We start from the raw sequence: 24,426 nt of genomic DNA, 5'->3' as shown, positions 1-24,426 counted from the left end.
CAGGCCAGGGCGTGAGCCCCGGGGCCGGCCTGAGCCGGCAGTCGCCCCAAGTACGGCGGGGAGAGCGGGCAGGGCGAGGGGCGGAGCGCTGGGAGGCCGCTGGCAGCAAACATCCCGAGCCGTCAGCTCACCACTTCCTCTGGCTGCTGCGAAACTTCTCAGGCGGCGGCGGCGGCGCGGGACCGTGGCCGGGGCAGCGCCCCGGGGAGCGGCAGGTAAATTGCTGGCGGCCGTGCCAGGGCGCGTGGACGTAGCCGCGGGGCGCCCTCCCCGGTCCCAGCGCGGGGTGCTCCCGGGAAGCGACTCCCCGTCGGAGCGCTGGGTCACCGCGCCCTGTGCACACAGACGGCGGGCTGGCGGAGCGAGCAGCCTGCTTAGCCCGGTTGCTCTGGGACCCCTATTATCCAAGGCGCGCTCCCGGGGCCGGGCGGACATCACCGGGAGCTAGCTAAAGTACTGTCCTCCGTTGGCTAAAGGGAAACTGAGGCACGGCAGCGGCGCTCAGGGGTTTCCCTGAGGTCCCCAGCGCCGGAACCCAGCATGTAGCCTGAGCGCCCTGTCTCGGATCTGTAAACAACACTGAACTTATGCCGCGGGCGCCAGCACTGTGGTCCAGCCCACAGGCCACTCGATTGGGAGGCAGGAGAGCTGGATCTGCCATTAGTCTTGGCGAGTGACCTTAGGCACATTACTTCCCCGCTCTGTGCCTCAGTTTCCCCATTCCATTTGCTGGTCCGCTCTATTCCACTATAAAATCTTTGGGCCAGGGATTGTGTAGGGTGCCCAGCATGATGGGGCCTGGAGCTTCATTAGAGCCTCTGGCTGCTACTGGAATCCAAGTAAATAATAAGCTGCTGCTGGTGCTGTGGATTCTGCGCTGTTATTTAGCTGTGAGTTTGGAGAGAGCCCAGCACAGGAGAGTCAGAAAGTGAGAGCTGCCTTTCCTGAGCACGGTAGTGGGAGGGTGGGGGGTAGGTTAGCTTCATTGTTAAAGTGGCACATGCTGAACCTCTCAGCACAATTGCCCTCGTGTATAATGAACAGCTCCGGGGTTCCTGACTTGGTATTGCTCTGGGGCTGTCTCCACTATGAGCAGTTCAGACAGCAGGGGATGCACCCTCTCCCCTCTGTGAGCTGGCCAAAGGGTCTCCTCCTAATTCCAGCAGGAGTGACACAGTATCCCCCATATCCGCCTGGGCCCTTCTCCCATTCCAGTAGCTGGAGCTGAGAGAGGTATGGAAACTGACATGAGCTGTGAAGTAGAGTTTCTTTCTAAATAAAATTTCTTGAGTTTTAAAAGGCAAGGGAGATCTCTCCCAGACCTCAGATGCCTTTGCTGGGACCTGAGCCTGGTGTAACAGGAATCTTTGACCCACAGTTGTTACAAATGTTCTTCTGCATTGGCTGTGCCAGTCAGAGGACCTATCTGGCCTAACCTATATAAAGGATACCAGCATGCTGTCCTGCAGGGATCCTAGTTCAACACTCAACTCATACTCAGGTTCTTTGATCTTATATCTTGACTTTGAGTAAGGCTTTTGATACTATCTTGCATGACCTTCTCATAAAACAAACTAGGGGAAATGCAACCTAGATGGAGCTACTATAAGCTGGGTGCGTAATTGATTGGAAAACAGAGAGTAGCTTTCAGTGGTTCACACTCAAGCTGGAAGGGCATATTGCAAGGCGTCTCACAGGGATCAGTTCTGCGTCCGGTTTTGTTCAATATCTTCATCAGTCATGTAGATAGTGGCATAGAGAGTACACTTATAAAGTTTATGGACGACACCAAGCTGGGAGGGGTTGCAAGTGCATTGGAGGATAGGATTAAAATTCAAAAATGATCTGGACAAACTGGAGAAATGGTCTGAAGTAAATAGGATGAACTTCAATAAGGACAAATGCAAAGTACTCCACCTAGGAAGGAACAATCTGTTGCACACATCCAAAATGGGAAATGACTGCCTGGGAAGGAGAACTGTGGAAAGGGATGGGGGGGGGGCGGGTTATAGTGGATCACAAGAGAAATATGAGTCAACAGTGTAACACTGTTGCAAAAAAAAAAAAAAAAAAGCAAACAAACATTCTGGGATGTATTAGCATGAATGTTGTAAGCCAGGGGTTCTCAACCAGGGCATATGTACCCCTGGGGGGCGGTACACAGAGGTCTTCCAGAAGGTACAATAACTCCTAGATATTTGCCTACTTTTACAGTAGGCTATATAAAAAGCACTACCAAAGTCAGTACAAACTAAAATTTCATACGACTTGTTTGCTCTATATACTGTACACTGAAATATAAATACAATATTTATATTCCAACTGATTTATTTTATAATTATATTGTAAAAAGGAGAAAGTAAGCAATTTTTCACTAATAGTGTGCTGTGACACTTTTGTATTTTTATGTCTGATTTTGTAAGCAAGTAGTTTAAGTGAGGTGAAACTTGGGTAGGCAAGACAAGTCAGACTCCTGAAAGGGGTACAGTAGTCTGGAAAGGTTGAGAGCCACTGTTGTAAGCAAGACACAAGCAGTAATTCTTCTGCTTTACTCTGTGCTGGTTAGGCCTCAACTGGAGTATTGTGTCCAGTTCTGGGCACCACATTTCAGGAAAAATGTGGACAAATTGAAGAAAGTCCAGAGAAGGGGTAACAAAAGTGATTTAAAGGTTTAGAAAACATGACCTGTGAAGGACGACTGAAAAAATTGGATTTGTTTAGTCTGGAGAAGAGAAGACTGCGGGGATGGGGGTTGTGGGGGGGAGAAGACATGATAACACTTTTCAAGTACATAAAAGGTTGTTTACAAGGAGGTGGGAGGTAAATTGTTGTCCTTAACCTCTGAGGATAGGACAAGAAGCAATGGGCTTAAATTGCAGCAAGGGAGGTTTAGGTTGGACATTAGGAAAAACTTCCTGTCAGGATGGTTAAGAACTGGAATAAATTGCCAAGGGACGTTGTGGAATCTCCGTCATTGGAGATTTTTAAGAGCAGGTTAGACAAACACCTGTCAAGGATGCTCTAAAAAATACTTAGTCCTGCCATGAGTGCCGGGGACTGGACTAGATGACCTCTCAAGGTCCCTCCCAGTCCTATGATTCTATGCTTCCTGGAATGATAGGGGCTGGTCACACTGTGAAGGCAACGTGTGTAGGCCCTGCCCAAGGGGGAAGAGGATGGGGATGGGGATGTCTGGCTTCCATTTCTGAGTCCCCCCGCACTACAAAATTTCATTCCCAGTTTGCAGCACTGGTGTTCAGGGCAGAGTTTTGTGACATAGTGCTGGACGTGCCAGAGCCCAGGCTGCACTGGTGCTTGCATTTATGGCTAACAGCAGTGCTGCAGAACAGATACAAAACATTGTGTTGACCAGGCCTCTGGGGCTGATCCGGGAGTAGCTTGGTGCACTGGAGAGGTGCAGCCATCTCTAAGCCAGGTCATTCATCAAGCAGAGGCAGGGCACCTCAGGCTCCCAAAAGGAGGCTGGAGAGAGACTCGAGAGTTGGGAATAGCAGGAGCAGGGCTGCCGAGCCTTCAGCCAATCTGAGTGGCTAAACACTCTTCAGTGCTTTAGGGTTTTGTTGATGAAAATCTGCCTTTTCCCCCAGGGTAGTGGAACATGGGTCAGAACAAGAGCTTTGCTGAGCATGAGGATTTCAGTTCACAGGGAGTCACAAGATCTAGAGATGGGGTTGAGCCATACATTTTAGCTCCAATGTTGGGGGTGGGTGCAAATCCCAAGGCTGCTGGTTCCAGCCAGTCTCTAGTTAGAACTTTTATTATCAGTTTCACACAGACAATTCTCAGTAAGGAGTGATGCCCCACAGCTCCAAGCAATATTCAGCCAAAGCCTCCAAGATTCACAGGGCTGCCACCTCAAATCTTCAAGCAGCCCAGGCTGCCTGGAGAATCTTCCCAAAGGGCTTGCAAGCTTTGGTAAAGAATACAGCAAGCCCAGTCTGAGTTTCAGATCAGTCAAAAAGAAAAATGTAAGCAGAGGAGTTGTGCCAGGTTGATTATACAGCTTTTACAGAGATCTAGCCAGAGCTCATGAGAGCCATCAATTAAATATAGCCTGTGTAGAAACATGGAACCTATTCAAATCACCAGAAAAGCTCTCAGACTATAGGAAGGAATCATCCCTGTACAGAGATCAGCTGGTATCAAATAGGATCATCAATGCTTATTAGGACCCCGCTCCTTCAATAAGCTCCATGCAGGTGAATCTCTGCTGGATTGGAGCCTCCAGGCTACGAACAGTAGATACTAGATACACATGGGGATGGTATTTTATAGCATATTGTGAAGGATAGACCATTTACTAAATCTCATTTTAGAAGTAGTTTTGGACAAAGTTCATTAATAACATTATGAGCATACAAAGTCAGATGGGAACAGTATCATTCTATTGTTGTTTGAATGATTATAAAAAGGGTCAAATTGATCAGTGTTCTTTAATTTTATTGCACTATCAGTATCTGCATACATAGATTTTGTCTGGGCCTGTGCATGCTTCTATGGTTAAATTTTCAAATAGTTTCACTTTTAATCTCATGTTTTTAAATATTCATAACTTGCCAAATCATTCACCTTTGGGGAGAAAATTATCTACGCTTGGCTTCTGTCTGATATTTTCAGAGGGGCAGGGAAGGGAAATTTGATCAAAATCCCTTGAGCCGTTTGTGAGCTCTGGAAGAGTGAAGGGAATATACTATTCACCATTTCAAAAACATCCTAACCAGGCTTTCTTAGGTAATGTTACAAGGAAACCAGCTGAATGTGAAACTTGCACTGACCATGAGTAATGAAACATTTCCTTAAGTCTGCAGGTATGCACTGAAAAATAGCCCCAGTACATAGGTGTGGCAAGTTAAGTCCATGTTGGTCCAATCAAAGAACTTGCAAGTGTAACATCGACAGACCCTGGTTGTTGTCGGGCAGGATCGAACCAGGGACATCTGGAGCTTAGTGCATGAGCCTCTACAGCATAAACTAAAAGCCAACTGGCTATTACTTAAGGCTGTAGAGCAGACTCATTTTCCCTCTCTCTCTTAAGTGGTCTTGGTGCCACTAGATGGGACAGAACACCACACCCAGAAGATGTGGGTGTTATCCAAGCTCTTCTGGTGAAGTCAGCAGAGCCATGTACCATGTTTAGTTATTTAGACCCCTGCAGAGGGGAAGGAAGGGAATACCACCAGCTCAGAATGCTAGCACTTTGCAGCAGTGTAACGGTGCATTGCAGGGCAATAGAGGTTAGGCCTTGTCTACGTTAAGAAAACGTGCGTCAGTGCAAGTGCACTGATCTGGCCTGGTCTATATAGAGACTTAGTAGGTGGCAAGCCAGGGTGTAAATCTACAGTGCTCTAGCCCACTACATACTAACTGACCACATGAAATCTGCTACCATGCCCCAAATGTTCTGTAGTGCGCTTTGACCTTTTAGTACACAGTAATAGGGCCCACATGGTCAATGCACAACAAGCTAGTTTATGTAGATTTACACCCTGGCTTGCCATGGACTAAGTCTCTGTGTAAACAAGCCCTTACACTGGTGCAAATTCCAAATGCAGGCAGGTTGTTCTAGCACAAAGTGGGACACATAGTGTAGCTTTTTGATAAATTACCCAATTAGAGTATGTAAGTCCCACTTTGGGGCAGTACAGCCCCCCACATCTCCATCGTGGGTTTGCAGTGGTGTTAACTACATCCATGCAGTTACACCAGGGCAAAATTTTTCTTAAATGTAGGCAGGCTCTTATATGTATATATTTCAGAGAGTCACAGATTCCAAGGCCAGAAGAGACCATTGTGAATATCTAGACTGGCCTCCTGTATACCACAGGCCAGAGAACTTCTCCTGCTCCCTCCCCCCCCACAATTATTTCTAGAGCAGAGCTTTTAGAAAAACAGCCCATCTTGATCTAAAAATTGTCAGTGATGGAGAAGAATTCATGATGACCCTTGGTGAATTGTTCCAGTGCAGGGCATGGAATTGCTCAAGCTATTACCCTCCAGATTTTAAGTTTTCTATTTTCTTCCAATTCCCCTCCCTTAAAAACAGCTACCCACCTCTAGGGCATTAAATATACAAAGTGTCAGCATTGTGAGAACAAGCACTCAAAAGTCACCATATTCCACAAGTTAAAGCCTCAGTTCTGCAAAGGAATCCAGACAAGTCTGCGAAGAGTCCTGGTGAAATGAGACATAAGAGCATGTCTGAATGGATCAATTTGTAGGATCAGAGCTTGAGGTTGCTGCAGTCCTATGAACTTGGCCACATTACACAGATGTAGTGCTTTCCAGTCCTTTTCCCATTGTTCAGTGTAAATCTTAAACTTTTTTTTTAAAATATTTGGTTACTACAAAATACACAGGATGTGACCAACTCATGTTGCCGGAACAACTCTTATAATTTTAAATTTCCTGACACTTTTAGTGCTTGACCTTGCAACCTTTGCATAGTATCAATGCTAATTATTTGGGTTTTGTAGGTCCAAGTTGTCAAATGAAGATCTCTAAAATTAGATGCCTAAATCCACATTGAAGTACCTAAATAAGTGACTTGATTTTCAAAGGTTCTGGGCACCTGTCGCTAACATTAACTTTAATAGGAGCTGCAAGTGCTCAGCACCTGGGGGGGGGGGGGAAAGAGTGTCACATCCTTTATTTAGGAGCATAACTTTAGACAACTAAGTTTGACAATTTATATACAAGAGACAAAAACACAAACATGTCCTATTGATACATCAAGTAGATGCCTAAAGCTCTGGTTGCAGCAAATTCTTCAAGTTACAACAAACTTTTCTCTGACTCATTCCTATTACATGCTTAGTGCCGGGAAAGGGTCATTATAATGTACTCATTTCTCTCTTCCATAACTGCTTTACAAGTGAACTAAGTGGCTCTCCTAAAATCAGGACTCTGATTGCATTTGCACAGTACCTGCTTGTACCATCCTCAGCTCTAATCAGTTCTGACACCCTCCCAAAAAAACTCTGACTATCCAAATGAATCAGTCCGTAGTGCCTCCTCCTAGTCCAGCCCTGAGCACTCAAGAGACAGCTCCTCAGTCCCAACTTGCAGCACCTTCTGCTCCTCCAGACGTGGGCCTGGAGCACCAGAAGAAAGTCAGTCACATCAAACTTCCCTGCTAGTTTGAAAGGTGCATACGCTGGGATCTGTGCAACAAACCCCTTCTGGCTGAATGGGGGTGTAGACTAGTGAGGCACACCCTTCAGCAGCCTTACTGACAAGGCTGTTTGTGATCTGAGTGTTGCCAGCTCTAAACTGAAATTTCATAGTTAGGGATGCCAAAAAATTTTCAGTGAGCCCCCCCCCAATTATTGCACTAACAATCTTCATCTACAGAGCAAAAGGCAACAGAGGCCCTAAATAATCATTTAAAGTTAGTTGTGTATCAGATTTAACTGAGGGTCAGATTGGGACCCTGGCAACAAGGCCTTACAGGTGTGGAAAGCCCCCCTACTGCCCTGGACCAACTACCTGTGTTCCTAATAGCTGTGTGAGGACAGAACTTCCGCCTCCACCTCCCACAATGCATCACTAGCACAACTGAGCAGGCACAGAGGGTGGAATTTATTTACACCTCACCAGATCCAGGTCTGATGCATGTTACTTCCCCTTCGAGTAAGAGTGAGAACCACAATGTGGCTTGTGGTCTGCTCCTCGGGCTGCACAGCTGTACACTGCCCCTTACTCAGGGCTTGAGGCAAGAAATTAGGGTCCATTTGGGCTAGACATTTTACACATACGTTAAGAGTCACGTTCAATTTATTCAGCTATGTTTTAAAGGGGAAAGACAGCCATGGCAACATTATAAACAGCTCTGCTTTTCTGTAACCAAGTAATTACAATTTAAAAAAGAAAATTGCAACCTCTGTGACAGGGTCAGGCCAGATAGCTACAGGAGAGTGATAGAAGGTAGATATTAGCCCCAGATTAAGCAGATCCCTTTTCCCTGAGTAAGATAATGGGCGGTTCCAGAACAATCCGGAAGTTGCTGGAACCAATTAAGGCAAGCTAATTAGGACATCTGGAGCCAATTAAGAAGCTACCAGAATCAATTAGGACAGGCAGGCTAATCAGGGCATCTGGTTTTAAAAAGGACCTCACTTCAGTTAGTGAGGTGTATGCGAGGAGCTAGGAGCTAGAGGTGCACAAGAAGCTGAGAGTGAGTAGGTGTGCTGCTGGAGGACTGTGAAGTACAAGCGTTATCAGACATCAGGATGAAGGTCCTCTTAGGGATGGCGGAGAACCCAGGCCTGCCATCTACTCTGGGTTCCAGCCCAGGGCCCTATGGATTGCTGCTGTCTATAGTGTCTCCTGTGACAGCTACAAAGCCCTGGGCTACTTCCATGTGGCCTCCTCCCAACACCTTCTTTGTCCTCACCGCCGGACCTTCCACCATCTGGCCTGACCCTGTCACACCCCCTTAAAACTTTCAAGACAGTAAATATAAAGCATCTTGCTGCAGGAATTAAAATATACATCCTGTTTTGTCTAAAATTACTTTTCTTGTGGAGTAGAGTATTATGGGAGTCTGACTTCCCGTTTATGGATAAATGGCACTATAGCTTCACACACACACAGAATATCCAGACAAAAACAAGATATTCTGTTTGTTTGATTACTATTTTTTTTTTCAGTTCCACAAGGATAAAGTCAATAGGGAAATACAATCAGTTCTAAAAATTATTTACAGGAGCCTCTGGGGGGTGGGAGAAGGGGATGAGTGTTGGGATTTTAATATTTTAAACAAGAGGCTCTCACATTTTCCCCCGTGATGCCCCTGTGCAGGAGGGTGGGAATCTAGGCACTCCAGGGAGACAGTGTTGTCTAATAGATAGGGCACTGGTCTAAGACTAAGGAGACATGGGTTCTATTCCCATCTCACCCACTGGTGTGCTGGATGACCTTGGACAAGTCATGTCACTTTTCCGTGCCTCAGTTTGCCTATCTGTAAAATGGGGATGTTGAGACGACTCCTTTGTGAAGCACTTTGAGATCCACGGACAAAAAGTGCTATATACGAGCTAGGTATCATCATTCATTTGTTTTCCTATTTAAATAAAAAAGGCTCTTTAACAATAATCAAGGAGAGAGGCACCAAAATTGACTGAAGCAACATTTTGCTGCAAGTGTTCATTCCCTATTGTAGCTTATTAATGTTATTTATTGTTTCCATTACAGTAGCCCTAGAGGTCCCAACTGAGATCACAGCCCCATTGTGTTCAGCCCTGTACAATCACAATGTACTGAGGGAGTCTCTTCCTCTAGATTTTGGCCCACTGAATTAAATCCAGCTCCAGCCATTTAGGCCTTCACCCTGAAGCAATGGGTCTCGGGTGCACACCTACAGTTAGGCCTGTAAAGGGTGCACCAGAATCCACAGATGTACCTTGGGTCTATGCCAGACAGGTACATAAATCCAGATCTGGTTTTTCCATCACTAGGGGCTACTCCCACCATCCATCCCCAGTAGCACAGAAATCTAGGGTGGGATCTTTGCCCAGTTCCAAGTGAGCAAACAGACAGAAGAAAGTTTTGTCTACAACTGCCAGAGGGAAATTCCAGGCTGGATATTTTTGCCCTCCCTTCCTCAACACCCCATATATGGTAGTTTTCCTCTATAGTCTCCTTCTTACCTTGGGCGAGGTGTGGGCTGTGATGGAGTGGGCTGTGTACACACATGTGCCAGTATGTATGGCACATGTGGGGCATAGTGTGCACATGTGTGAGGAGGCATGCAGTATGCAGGTTTTGGCCAGTTTAGTCCCCTCTATAGAACCTAGTAACTGGGGTTGCCCTGGTGTGATCCATCTGGCTTTTGCCAGTAACCCATAGGCGTTGGAAGGCAAGTGGGGACAGTGCATGCCCTGCAGGGACACATGGACAGATACAGGTGTCTAGCTCCTCTCAGTTAGCTTTGCCAGCCGTTCCAGTTGCGACACACTGCCTTGGTGCTAGAGGGAAACCCTCCCCCAAGCTCTTTGGGGCTGACGCAGCTCCACTTTACCACCACCCTGCATTGCCAGGCTGTGACACTTCCCTCCCGATGGGAGGGTCCCACAGTAAGACGCAAACATCAGGCATGAAAGTTTGTCCCAAAGGCTGCCCTCGGCCGGATCGTGTCACAGTAAAAGCTCCTCATGGCTGGAATTCAGGGAGGAGGAGGAGTGGTGGCTGGGATGGTGTAATCTGTCTGACTATAGCCTCCTTAGCAACAGTCACTCCACTTGGCAACCCTCGAGGCTGGAAACCGGGGGAGTAGTTGGACACCAGCCTGGTTTGCCTTCTTTTTTCAAATCCTGCTCTACCCATTGCATACTGTTTAACCCCTAGTTGATGTGCTGTGATGCTGTCCACACGCTATACACCGCTTCCTGCAGCGTAAAGGATCCAGCCCCACTGTGACAAGGGGCTATGGTCATTGTCTGTGGACAAATGAAGGCTATTTGTGTATTTGTCAGCTAGTCAGTCCACCCAGCCACAGGTGCCCACAGCCACTCTGTCTGCTTGGCTAGGGTACATGGGGTGACATGTTGATTTGGGAAATGCTGCTCCTGAAAGCTTCCAGAAGTGACATTGCTAAGTGAGCCAATCACATTGTGCAAGGCCGTGATGCACTTGCTCCTGGAGGCAATAATAGCTTTCTATGTGCCAAGGTGTAGCAGCAGGTCAGGTGGCCTCATACTTCTACAGAGCCTAAAGAGAGTGTTTTCAGTGTAGCCTGTCTTAAAACATTAAATGAATTAAGCCTCATGATCCCCTTGTGGGGTAAAGAAGTAGCACTATCCCCATGTTACAGGTTGGGGACTGAGGCACAGAGCAAGTAAGTGACTTGTCTAAGGTCACAGAGCACTCAGTGGCAGAGGTGGGGACAGAACCCAGATCTTATGGCTGCCAGATCATTCTCCCCAAAATCTTCTCCCCCCTAGTTTTCTGGCCTTTCTGCTTGCGACCCCAGCCACATCCAGGCATTGCAGAGTCACGTGCAAATAAAGATATGTAGTTCAAACATGAACATGCTTAGCAAAGTTATGATGTCCTTCACCACATGCAGATCGGGTTTGGGTTGGCATCACATAATACACCTGCTCTCAGGGACCACTCAAAATGCAAGCAATTAGGGTCAGGAGTGTGCAAACGCCCTTCCACCCATGCTGTCTTGTGCCACGGCATGGGTTTTCCTCCTGCTGCTGCCGCCTGTGAAATACACAGACAGAGGGCACCACCTCAGAGAGCCAACTCTGCACCAGAACAGTGACATGGGGCTTAGGGCCAGGATTCAGTGTCAATGATATTCAGCCAGGGCCAAAGCATCACAGAGCATTTGGGTTTGTATGCAGTTAAAGGGGGTAGCTTGCCTAAGTTGACATGGGTCATGAGAAGGCCAGAATCAAGGGACACTACCCAGAAGAATTAATGCCCATCACAGACTCTAGCCTTATACTGATATAAATTATAACCAACTGCTCCAGGTGAATGCTTCCTGTCCTTTTTAGAGCCTTAAGAGTTACACTGTTTGAGGGGGATAGGTCATCAAAAGAGCAGCCTGGTTGTCCACTGGGTGCTGAGTAGAGCTGGCTGCAGTTTTTCCATGCAGAATTTTACACACATCATTTTTAATGAAAAAAAAATAGTGTTTTGTCAAAGCAGAAATGTTTGCTGGAACTGTCCATTTCTGATTAAATGGGGGTGGGGGATGTTGAAATACTCAAACTGTTTCAGTTTTCAGGGTTTTTTTTTCTGTTTTCAGCAACCAGAACCTGAAGATTTCAGCCAAAATTGACATTTAAAAAAAAAAAAAATGGCTCCACACTTTCAAGTCATCAAAAACCAAAACTTTTTGAAATGCTTCTGTTTTGGCTGCTGAAAATGGATTTAAAAACACAACAATATGCCACCCAAAAAAATATGTAGAAAATTTAGATGAAAAGGGTAAAAAGTTTGTTTCATCATAATCTGTTTTCATTGTTTAAAAAAATCAAAACCATTTCTTATGCAGCTGTAATGCTGCAGTGTTCTGAAAATCCAGCTGCTCCCACTGGGATACTAACAGCTAAGTGCTGAGCACTTTGGCAAAATCTGTCCCTTGTTTTGGTGTTTAAATAAGACCTGAAAATCTAGCTTCCTCAGTGGGTGCTGAGCCCTTGAGAATTTGTCTCTTGGTTTTCTGTGATTCAGCAAAGAGACATGACCAGGAATGCATCATGGATCTGGATTCCAGACAGTGTTTAATTTCCCAGGGGCAGAATTTCTAATAGCAGACTTCTTCATTCTCTTTCAGGCCACGTAACGCACCATGCCTGCTGCGGTAGTGCAAAATGGCAGGTCTGACTTGGTGGAGAGTAGGATGTCACTGCGGGCGGAGGGTAGTAAAGGACTTACCAGGGTGCACACATGGCCCAAACTGCAGTGGACAGCCCTATTTTAGGCTGACAAAGATGCTCTGTGACAGATTAACACCTCCCGCAAGGGTGTCACATCCTCCCTGTGGCCAGACAGGTCAATGAAAGACTGGATCATACATCAAGAAGGGAGACCATACATGTTGAGTTACTGTTTAGAAAAACAACAGAGTCCAGGCTTTGCTGTTCATTAAAACAGAGGATGTGACTGCAAATCCAGAGCCCTGGGCAAGTAGCAGCATCCATCCACTAATGAGATGTACTGGCCCACTGGCCAGATGTACTAGCCAGCACCACAGACACGAGCGAGAGGGTAAAACCTTGGGTATCGTTGCTTGTGAGAGATACAGAAAGGGTCAGACAGCAATAAATGCCGCCCACAACAGGAAAACAGCAATACAAACATGGGTCCTTTAATAAACTAGGGTCCCTGGTGATTCCCAAAACAAACACCACAGCAGAGATCTCCCATAATTTAATAGTTGTAGAACACAAGTGGAGTTGAGATAACCAGGTTCTGTCTCTACCAGAGACAGTGTGTGAGCAAGGTCTGATTGTCAGAGGATTGCAAGTACAACCTCCACTGAAACCTGCCAAGTTAAGTGTGGGTGTGTTTAAGGCATCCATGGTTGAAAGATATGGACCTGCTCCTCTCTGCCTCTGTTTCCCCTCTCTATAAAACAGGTATTCCAATAACTCACCCTGCCTCCCAGAGAGGCTGTGGGACTTGAGTTGTTAACGCAGGCCAAGACCTTTAATAAATAACAATACTAAGCTTTCATATAGCGATTCTTCAGCCAAAGCTCTCAAAGCACTTTCTAACCCTTGAGTGGAAAACACTAGGTAAGCACAAGTTTCGATTTATTAGCCCCTAAGTCATCTGCCAGTTCTCCTAGCAGGTATCTGACCACAATCTCAGCATCATCCTTAACCTGGTCACGTCTGTGGGGAGTCAGAGCCTCCCAAAGTACCGCCCTTTCAGACAGCTCAAACCCATAAGGCAGGGGTTCTCAAACTTTTTTTGCTGGGACGCTCTTTAAAAAAATATTTAAAGCTGTGACAACCCACCCCCATCCCATGCTACCCTTACTTCTGCACTGCTGCTGCAACGGGGTGCCTCGCCTCCCCCCCACCCAATAGTCTTATGACCCCCTTTTGAGTCAGGACCCCACATTTGAGAAACACTCCCATAAGGGCACCACCTCATGCAGCCCCTCAAAGGGCTTTGTTAGGTCTCTGGGGAGGCCGAGTGTGAACCCAAGAGGCGGAGCCAGCCCTCTGACCTTGCCCCTAGAAAAGGTATGCTTTTTTGAGGGAACCTGCAGGTCAGCAGCACCTCGCACTCTCCCCCAGGGAAGGAAACCTTACACGAGGCCACAAAAATGCTGCTCCTTCCCCTCCACAACCCCACCCACTTCTTGCAACAATTGCAAGGTGAGTCACAGCAGCTGCATCATCTGTCAGGCTCTGCACTGGGTCAAAGAGATGTGCTCACCCCACCACATTTTCTGACACTCTTCTTCAAGTGACTTGAGCCTGAGTGAAAGGTGCCTCTCTGATACTCCTGGAGACTGAGATCCTCTGTTAATGTAGCCACAAGGGCGTGCTTCTCCCACCTACCTACCTCCAAGCATACTCCAACACCACTAAGGTCCATAGAAAGACTCCCACTGATTTCAGTGGGCATTAGATCAGGCCATGTGCACCTCAGGCCATGACCTGCTGGGATCATCTTGAGTTGGGAAGAGAATTGAGTCTACAGCTCATCTCCTGACCTCTCTGCTGAGCCTGCCCACCACAGCCTGCCCACCATATAGGGGCTGTGACCCAGACACTTAACCACCATGGCTAGGTAGATGTTACTACCCTCCCTCAGACAGCCAAACAGGCATCAGTCAGTATCAATGTTCAGTCACCACCAATCTAGACCTGAACCAGTGACCTGGTGATTAAAGGCTTTGTACCCCATCCAAGCCCACCAGGAGCCCAGGAGTCTGTCAGCTCTAATCTGAGCAGCCTTCCATAGAGCTGGCTACCTGCCAAGTTAGACCAAGTAGGACAGCACTAAACTAGCAGCAGGACAAGGGGGTAATAAAAAATAAAATAAACCCCACAATTCCCTAGGCATATTGGGGGATGGGACCATATTTACCCCTCCCTCCCCACACACACAAGCATTCACACATTCTGAGCAAATGCACCTCTGATTGAGAACCACTGGTCTATGTCCCCGTGGGGGTACACAGAGGTCTTCCAGGGGATACATCAACTCATCTAGATATTTGCCTAGTTTTACAACAAGCTACATAAAAAGCCATAGTGAAGTCAGTACAAGCTAAAGTTTCATACAATGACTTGTTTATACTGCTCTATATACTATACACTGAAATGTAAGTACACTTTATTCCATTTGATTTATTTTATAATTATATGGTAAAAATGAGAAAGTAAGCAATTTTTCAGCAATAGTTTGCTGTGACTTGATTAAGGACTGAGAACTGGTTAAAAGACAGGGAACAAAGGGTAGGAATAAATGGTAAATTTTCAGAATGGAGAGGGATAACTAGTGGTGTTCCCCAAGGGTCAGTCCTAGGACCAATCCTATTCAACTTATTCATAAATGATCTGGAGAAAGGGGTAAACAGTGAGGTGGCAAAGTTTGCAGATGCTACTAAACTGCTCAAGATTGTTAAGACCAAAGCAGACTGTGAAGAACTTCAAAAAGATCTCACAAAACTAAGTGATTGGGCAACAAAATGGCAAATGAAATTTAATGTGGATAAATGCAAAGTAATGCACGTTGGAAAAAAACCACCCCAACTATACATGCAATATGATGGGGGCTAATTTAGCTACAACTAATCAGGAGAAAGATCTTGGAGTCATCATAGATAGTTCTCTGAAGACGTCCATGCAGTGTGCAGCAGCAGTCAAAAAAGCAAACAGGATGTTAGGAATCATTAAAAAAGGGATAGAGAATAAGACAGAGAATATCTTATTGCCCTTATATAAATCCATGGTACGCCCACATCTTGAATACTGCGTACAGATGTGGTCCTCTCATCTCAAAAAAGATATGCTGGCATTAGAAAAGGTTCAGAAAAGGGCAACTAAAATGTTTAGGGGTTTGGAATGGGTCCCATATGAGGAGAGATTAAAGAGGCTAGGACTTTTCAGCTTGGAAAAGAGGAAACTAAGGAGGGATATGATAGAGGTATATAAAATCATGAGTGGTGTGGAGAAAGTGAATAAGAAAAAGTTATTTACTTGTTCCCATAATATAAGAACTAAGGGCCACCCAGTGAAATTAATGGGTAGCAGGTTTAAAAGGAAGTTCTTCTTCACTCAGCGCACAGTCAACCTGTGGAACTCCTTGCCTGAGGAGGTTGTGAAGGCTAGGACTAGAACAGGGTTTAAAAGAGAACTGGATAAATTCATGGAGGTTAAGTCCATTAATGGTTATTAGCCAAGATGTGTGAGGAATGGTGTCCCTAGCCTCAGTTTGTCAGAGGGTGAAGATGGATGGCAGGAGAGAGATCACTTGATCATTACCCGTTAGGTTCACTCCCTCTGGGGCACCTGGCATTGGCCAATGTCAATAGACAGGATACTGGGCTGGATCGACCATTGGTCTGACCCAGTATGGCCATTCTTATGTGACACTTTTCTATTTTTATGTCTAATTTTGTCAGCAAGTAGTTTTTAAACGAGGTGTAACTTGGGGGTACATAAGACAAATCAGACTCCAGGAAGGGATACAGTAGTCTGGAAAGGTTGAGAGACACTGAAATAGATGGTGATTTTCTGGTTTGGCCACCAAACCAAAAATCACACGCAAAAATTCAGTTCGTTTTGAACCAAACTTGACTTTTTTTTGTTTCTCTCACTGAAACAAAAACACATTTTGTTCGGATCAAATGAAACTATTAAAATGTTTATTCGAATTGACATTTTCGGAACAAAAATGTTGAAACACTTTTTTTTTTTAAATGAAAAGTTGAAACTAACTGTTTTAACATTTCCCGCAGAAAAAATTTCAGGTGTTTTTTCAGCCAAAGCTATTCACTTAATTCAACTCAAATTTGTTAAGCGTTCCCTGGAAAAATGCATTTTTCAGTGAATAGTAAATTCACCCCCAAAAAATAAGTCCAGCTTAACTGCTGGGACCTCGGGAACTAATCAGGGTGAAGACACAATCTCTGTGGAATCACTTGAAAGCAGGCCTTGTGGATTCCTTGACAACTTGGCCATCACCCATACAAAACATGATGGTAATGACTAAGAGGTAAGAGTTGGACCAGGAGAGGCAGGAGCAATGCAGCACATTGACAAGGGGGAAAGTGGTCTGGGCCGCTGCCAAGAATGCAGTGCTTTGCTGGTTACGTGCACAGCTAGGGGAATGCCATTGTTACGTCAGCCTCTGTTGAAACTTGTATAGTGGATAATGGTTCACCTCCCACAAGAAACCTCGACTGTGAGAAACACTTGGTTAAAAAAAACAAAATGGAGGGCTGCAGGTGGCTCGGGGAACAAGCAAGGGGCTACAGAGCCTTTAACTTCAGAGTCACAAGTTGAAATCTAGCGCTGGTCTGCATAGTCTGAGCAACGTTGCTATCTAAATGCTGTAGGTGTGTGCGCGTGTACACTACAATCTGATTGGTGATTGCAACTCAGGGAGGCAAACCTGGGCTAGGTTTACCCACACAAGAATGGCTAAAAAAATAGCAGTATGGATGCTGTGCAAGCCCGCTGGAACCCTGGGGGGCGTACTTACATTGCTAGCCTGTGTTACCACTTCCATGCTGCTGTTTTTAGCTGCCTTTCTACCTATCCTGCAATCACACCTTGGACTGCCGCACAAACGTACTGTGTGGTAGTTGGTATGCTGGAGGGGGCAGCCCACTTTCTGGTCCTCATTACGGAAGCCACCCTCACAGTCTCAGCCCAGAGGTGAACTGTCAAGTGCACTCTGTAGGCAGTACTCAAAGCTCACCACAAGCACCTGTCATGGCTAACCAGGGTTGAGGCATTGTGGGAAGACTAGAGACTCCCAGCTAAAGCCTCACCAACTTCTACCCCAAGTGCAAGGCACACTTCCTTGACCTGCCTTCTCCAGCCTCAAACACAGAGCTGCATGTACTTTAAAAAAAAAAAAAAAAAAAAACCAAACACACCTACCAAAACAAACACTGCACCAAACATACAGTTCTCTGCTGGGGAAAGGAGGAGAAAGAAAGAATGACCCACACACAACAAACAGGAGTCATGTCATGTCATGTAATGACTGACTGGAAGGTGCTCAGACACTACCGTGTTGAGGGCAGCATAGGAACCTGAACAGAATAGAACTAGCACCTTGCATTAAATTTCCTTTGCAAGAGATCATCGTAAAAGCAAGTGAAGAATCCTTTTGAAAGTGTCCCTCCACATCTGCATTATTTACCATCGCTCCACCATTTCAGTTTGTTTTTCCAGCCACGGACAAATGCTACCCCTTTTCTTAGGGGCAGTGGCCCATACAGACGTACAACCCAGTAGTCAAGGTAGGAATGAACAAGCCTCAAAAGGTTTCAAGAGTCAGTCCAGATAAAGCACTCACACATTTGGATAAGTTACAGAGTAGCAGCCGTGTTAGTCTGTATCCGCAAAAAGAAAAGGAGTACTTGTGGCACCTTAGAGACTAACAAATTTATTTGAGCATAAGCTTTCGTGAGCTACAGCTCACTTCATCGGCTGCATTCAGTGGAAAATACAGTGGGGAGATTTATATACACAGAGAACATGAAACAATGGGTGTTACCATACACACTGTAACAAGAGTGATCAGGTAAGGTGAGCTATTACCAGCAGGAGACGGGGGGGGGGACACGACCTTTTGTAGTGATAATCAAGGTGGGCCATTTCCAGCAGTTGACAAGAACATCTAAGGAACAGTGGGCGGGGGGAGGGGGGAATAAACATGGGGAAATAAATAGTTTTACTTTGTGTAATGACCCATTCACTTCCAGTCTTTATTCAAGCCTAAGTTAATTGTATCCAGTTTGCAAATTAATTCCAATTCAGCAGTCTCTTCTTGGAATCTGGTTTTGAAGTTTTTTTGTTGAAGAACTGCCACTTTTAGATCTGTAATCGAGTGACCAAAGAGATTGAAGTGTTCCCCGACTGGTTTTTGAATGTTATAATTCTTGACGTCCGATTTGTGTCCATTTATTCTTTTACGTAGAGACTGTCCAGTTTGGCCAATGTACATGGCAGAGGGGCGTTGCTGGCACATGATGGCATATATCACATTGATAGATGTGCAGGTGAACGAGCCTCTGATAGTGTGGCTGATGTGATTAGGCCCTATGATGGTGTCCCCTGAATAGATATGTGGGCACAGTTGGCAACAGGCTTTGTTGCAAGGATAGGTTCCTGGGTTAGTGGTTCTGTTGTGTGGTGTGTGGTTGCTGGTGAGTATTTGCTTCAGGTTGCGGGGCTGTCTGTAAGCAAAGACTGGCCTGTCTCCCAAGATCTGTGAGAGTGATGGGTTGTCCTTCAGAATAGGTTGTAGATCCTTGATGATGCGTTGGAGAGGTTTTAGTTGGGGGCTGAAGGTGATGGCTAGTGGCGTTCTGTTATTTTCTTTGTTGGGCCTGTCCTGTAGTATGTAACTTCTGGGTACTCTTCTGGCTCTGTCAATCTGTTTCTTCACTTCAGCAGGTGGGTATTGTAGTTGTAAGAATGCTTGATAGAGACCTTATAGGTGTTTGTCTCTGTCTGAGGGGTTGGAGCAAATGCGGTTGTATCGCAGAGCTTGGCTGGAGACGATGGATCGTGTGGTGTGGTCAGGGTGAAAGCTGGAGGCATGTAGGTAGGAATAGCGGTCAGTAGGTTTCCAGTATAGGGTGGTGTTTATGTGACCATCCCTTATTAGCACCATAGTGTCCAGGAAGTGGATCTCTTGTGTGGACTGGTCCAAGCTGAAGGTGGAATGGAAATTGTTGAAATCATGGTGGAATTCTTCAAGGGCTTCTTTTCCATGGGTCCAGATGATGAAGATGTCATCAATGTAGCGCAAGTAAAGTAGGGGCATTAGGGGACGAGAGCTGAGGAAGCGTTGTTCTTAGTCAGCCATAAAAATGTTGGCATACTGTGGGGCCATGCAGGTACCCATAGCAGTGCCACTGATTTGAAGGTATACATTGTCCCTAAATGTGAAAGTTATGGGTGGGGACAAAGTCACAAAGTTCAGCCACCAGGTTTGCTGTGACATTATCGGGGGTACTGTTCCTGAAGGCTTGTAGTCCATCTTTGTGTGGAATGTTGGTGTAGAGGGCTTCTATATCCATAGTGGCCAGGATGGTGTTTTCAGGAGGATTATCGATGGATTGTAGTTTCCTCAGGAAGTCAGTGGTGTCTCAAAGATAGCTGGGAGTGCTGGTGGTGTAGGGCCTGAGGAGGGACTCTACATAGCCAGACAATCCTGCTGTCAGTTATCCAAATGACATTCTATCTTAATCTTCTCCAAGAAGGAAACCTCATGAGACCAGCCTCTCACATGTATTTCACTGCTTCTGGTCTCCAGGGGAACCCAGAAGCACAGAGCTGTGTGACAAGGAAAACTGGAGTGAAAAATGTTATTTGAACTATTCTGAACTTATTAGATGTTCTAATTAATTCTTATTAGAGCTGAACCCATAACAAAAGCCCAGACCCAAACACTCCCCAAACTCTGGAAATGCCCATGTACAAATGTAGTGTCTCGAGTGCTTATTGTATTCAAAGCAGTACATCCACCTGTGGCTCGGATCCTATGCTCCCATGCCAGAGGTGGGAGTTTGATGCCGGACTCTGGTCCCATTTGCCCTGGCCCAGAAGGGGTCTGGGAATATGGTGCTTTCAGTCCATAGGAGGAGGAGGGGATCCATGGGCATTACTATGCAGAAGTCCTGTCATTCAGCAGAAGAGTGAGAATGGCCTAGGCAGTGTAAGCCAGCCCCCTCAGAACTCAAGCCCTTCGGGGAACTCGGTAGTTTTAGGAAGACAGCTAGTGTTGGGTTTACACCATTGCTGCAGCCAGTGAGGAATCCTTTGGGACCCTAGACACAGCAGGTTTGCTGGAGGCTCTTCAGCACTGCTGGGCAGAAGGTCTGCATGATTCAGCCCACAGACCAAGCGTCCCAAACCATTGCCCTTTCGGGAGCTGCAGACTCATCTCTGCAGCTGGCTGAGAGCTCACCAGGCTGGCAGGCCCCATGGGCAGCGTTCAAGCTTTGATGATCAAACGTGGATTTCAGGGCAGCCTCCTGATTTCCTGTTGTTTCCTCTGTCTTCACAGGCACTGTCCGGAGCTGCTGCTGGGTTCCATTTGCCTTCCCTCAGGGCTGAAAGCCCAGCAAGGGGACCGCACCAGCCACAGGTGGGGAGAACAGGTGCCCAGCCAGCCAACTGCAATGGAGCAGGTCAGCTCCTTCTTTGACTCACTCTGGAATCTCATTCACACCAAGCACCAGGAAGGCATCTTCAACACCGTCTGCCTGGCAGTGCTGTTGGGGCTGCCCGTCCTCGTCCTCCTCGTCCTCCTCGTCATCTGCTGTCACTGCTGCTTCTGTAGACAGCAGACCAAAGGCAGCATCAACAGCAGCAGCAGCAATGGGCAGGTCCCAGCAGAGAGGAACAAAAAGAGGAAAAAGAAGGGTGAAGAGGACCTGTGGATCTCGGCTCAGCCCAAGCTCCTCCTGCTGGACAAGACACCATCGCTGCCTGTCTAGTCGGAGGGACGGAGCCAAGACCCTCCTCCCTAGGGAGCCCTTCTGGCCACGTGCTGCAAGGAGATGTTGTGATGGCTCCGTCTCTTTTGATAATGACTTTAAAACCAGGACTTTCAGGACAAGCCAGAAACTAGTGAGAGCACGGAGACATCACTAGAAGGCACGCAGTCCAGCATATCTTTACATGCACACCCAGAGCTGGACTAGGCGGCGTGCTCCAGGACACACACATCCATGTGCACAAGGACGTGCATGCGCTCACATGTACAAGCATTCACGCAGCTATGAGCACATGGATATTCACCTTCATGTGCACAACATACCTGCACTCCCATGCAAATGGACCTAATGTCACGTGCACAAAGCCATGCGTGCCCAGGGATGTGCACCCCGACAGGCACATGAACTTACATGTACACAAGAACATACACGCATGCACTTGAAAACTAACCCACCCTGGCACTCCTCTGCACACGCACGGGCTCTTGCTCCTGCACAGATATGAACACATGGTTACAGCACAATGAAAAGGGTTTTCCTTCACACCCTGGCAAGCTATTGCTTCACAACTCCTGAAGACACAGGTATCCAGCCCACTGCTGGAGCTTCCCATGGGGCTTCCTAACCCAGCCCTGCCTTACAGGCCAAAAGACGCTCCCCCAAGGCAGCAAAGCAGCCACCCCTACTGCTGGCAGCCACCCCCATAACAGAGGATGGCAAGAACAGATCAAAAGTGGCACAGTAAGAGACTGAAACCTTTGCACTGGCACTATAAAGCCCGTCTAAGACTGGCCTTGGTACAGACTGGTCCTTTGGCAGCTTGTTCTGCTGCAGGGAAGGTGGCTTCATTTCTATACAGCAGCGAGAGAGAAGACTCCAGCTAATTCTGCACAGCAGCTTGGCTCCAGCATTAGAGTTATTTATTTAATGACTACTAGAAAGGGTTCATTCATGGAACCCATGTATACTAGTCGGGCCCCGGAACATTGACTCCATGCAATAACTTAGGCCATGCACCCCCCCGGCACGCTAGACACACACGCAGGCAGAGCCACACTCCCACAGACACACAGGCATGCCCATGTAGCACACCCAGACAGTGGTACACACAAATGGGCACACACAGGGAGTAGCTCCTGCCATCCAGCTGTGCCGCTGGTCCAGGGAGCACTGCAAGGGCAGCTGGCTCTGGACTACAGCACGAAGACGTAGAAGGGAGCCTGAAATCCAGATACACTTCGTACCTCCTGCCCACCAAACCTTCCCTCCTGCCCCATCCCGCCCTAAGAGACATTGTCCCAGACAGAACCCCCCACAGTCAGCAGGCCACAGTCATCTGTGCCCCCTGCTCCACCTCTGACCCCAACCATGCCCTCTTTGACTGCAGTCTATTTCCCAGAGGTCCTGCCTGACTCCTCCCCGTGCATGCACTATTATCATCAAGGTTTATTTAAGTCACATTTACATGGTTTGCAAATAAACAGAGTGGGTGGATGCCATCATCTTTCCAACAAGCCAGTGCAAGAGACAAATATTTTTGCTCTAAAGGCTCTGCTGGGAACATTCTGCTTTAGTTTATTTTTAGCCTCCAGAGCAGACTACCCAGACAGTTCAGGGAAGCACACAAACCCATCCGGATCAGCCCTGGCGGAGCATGCCAAATGGTACAGCCTCCAGCATGGCAGACTCCTGTGTGGTGACCTCATCTGCAGCAGGGTGTCTCACCAACCCTCCACTAGAAGAGCTCTCTGACTCTAGGATACCCTTCTGCTAGGGTAAGCAGGCAGCAGGGCGAGCTGGCTGGGGCTTACAGAATCAGCCACTTCAGCTGTGCCATCAAAGTGCAGCCCAATTTGTCCGACTTTGTGACATCACTTCATGGGGTTTGGCCCTCACTCAACTGTGTTGTTCGGAGCCTCAACCCCAGCCTCACCCATGCCTTTAAGTAGATGCCTTTCAGCTCCTTCATTCACTTCATCTCCATTAAAAAAAAAACCAAAAAACAGGGACCCCCCAATTTCAAGGCTGAGAGGCAACAAATAAGAGTCAGATTTTAGCTTAAACAGCCTTAAGGGAAGCCTGATCCTAGATACCAACTCTCCCTGAACATCTCTGGCTCCCCCACTGCCCCAGCTTCTGCTCTGGGATATTTGATTATAAAATTACATCATTTTGGAAACAGAGAGAGAAATAATCTCTCTCTCCCTCTCTCACACACAAAACTAGAGCTAGAGGAAAACATAACTGGGGGTACAAGCACTTACTGGCTGGCAGAGAGGAAAATATAGCTAGTTGTGACATGGCTACCTTTGGGCTACAGCTGTTTTGCTCTGCCATAGTTAAAAGACCCAGAAAGGCATCCCGGAAAAATGCTTCCTGTGGGGGCCCTCAACCCTGTAAGGACCAGAGAGTCAAAAGAAAGGGCCGTGTCTGCATATAGGAACTCTACCACGGGCCCAAACCATTAAATCCAAACATGCCCAAACTTTGGGGAAGTTCAACTTTATAGCCCTGAGCCATCTCTTTAATGGACTGAACCCACCAGCCCAGAACTCCAGCTCCTGAAGACTTGGCCCCATCTCTATCCACTACATACAGTCAAGAGAGCAAAGCTCAGGAAGCTACCTTGTAGGAGAGCCATCCTCTTGGCCAATACCAGGGATCGAACCAGCACTTCCAGAACTGAAAGTGAGAGCGTCTGTAGCTTGAGCTGCTGAATACCCCATCCTCTATGGGTCTGTGTGACACATGCTAACCAGTAGGTTCCATCTGCACAGCCAACAACGAAGCAGTGTCTGATGCACGTTCAGTACACCCTGATAAGGCCCACCTGGGCTCAGGTTCCTACAGCTAGCTCTGCCACTGTGGAGAATAGCCTCTGCCTTGCAGACAGTTCTTCATGTGCATGCATCTGGATTTCAGCATCGGCCTCTTCTGCACAGTTCATGCTCAAGAAAAATTTTTAAAATAAAACTTTTTTTTTTCCAAACTCCTGAGAGAGGTTTTGTCTCCAGATCTCAGCCATTTCTTTCTTTGGGAAAATATTTTTGCACCATCTCACTGGCCTTGGATGTGACCTTTGTTGACTTCAGTCGAGAGGAATGCTGAAGGGCACCTCTTTTCAGCCAGTCGCAGATACATTATACTTAAAAGGGCAGTTTCCAATTAGTAACGTTTAGTGCGTCTCCTCGTTAATGAGTGCAGGCCAACCTCTCTTGGCATGAAAAAAAAAAGTGGGA

General features: G+C 46.9%; 1 protein-coding gene across 1 annotated transcript; it reads left to right on the top strand.

Annotated features, from left to right (window-relative positions):
• On the top strand, window positions 1-24,426 carry KIAA0040 (KIAA0040 ortholog). The gene is made up of 2 exons (XM_073356468.2): window positions 1-215; window positions 20,755-24,426. Exon 2 carries the CDS (start codon window positions 20,870-20,872, stop codon window positions 21,185-21,187), a length of 318 nt encoding a protein of 105 aa, XP_073212569.1. The 5' UTR covers window positions 1-215; window positions 20,755-20,869; the 3' UTR covers window positions 21,188-24,426.

The sequence above is a fragment of the Lepidochelys kempii genome, chromosome 8 (genome assembly GCF_965140285.1).
Source record: "Lepidochelys kempii isolate rLepKem1 chromosome 8, rLepKem1.hap1, whole genome shotgun sequence".
NCBI classification, from domain to species: Eukaryota; Metazoa; Chordata; order Testudines; family Cheloniidae; genus Lepidochelys; species Lepidochelys kempii.
The sequence above is the reverse complement of the archived record's forward strand: the minus strand, read 5'-3'. Positions and strand labels throughout refer to the sequence as shown.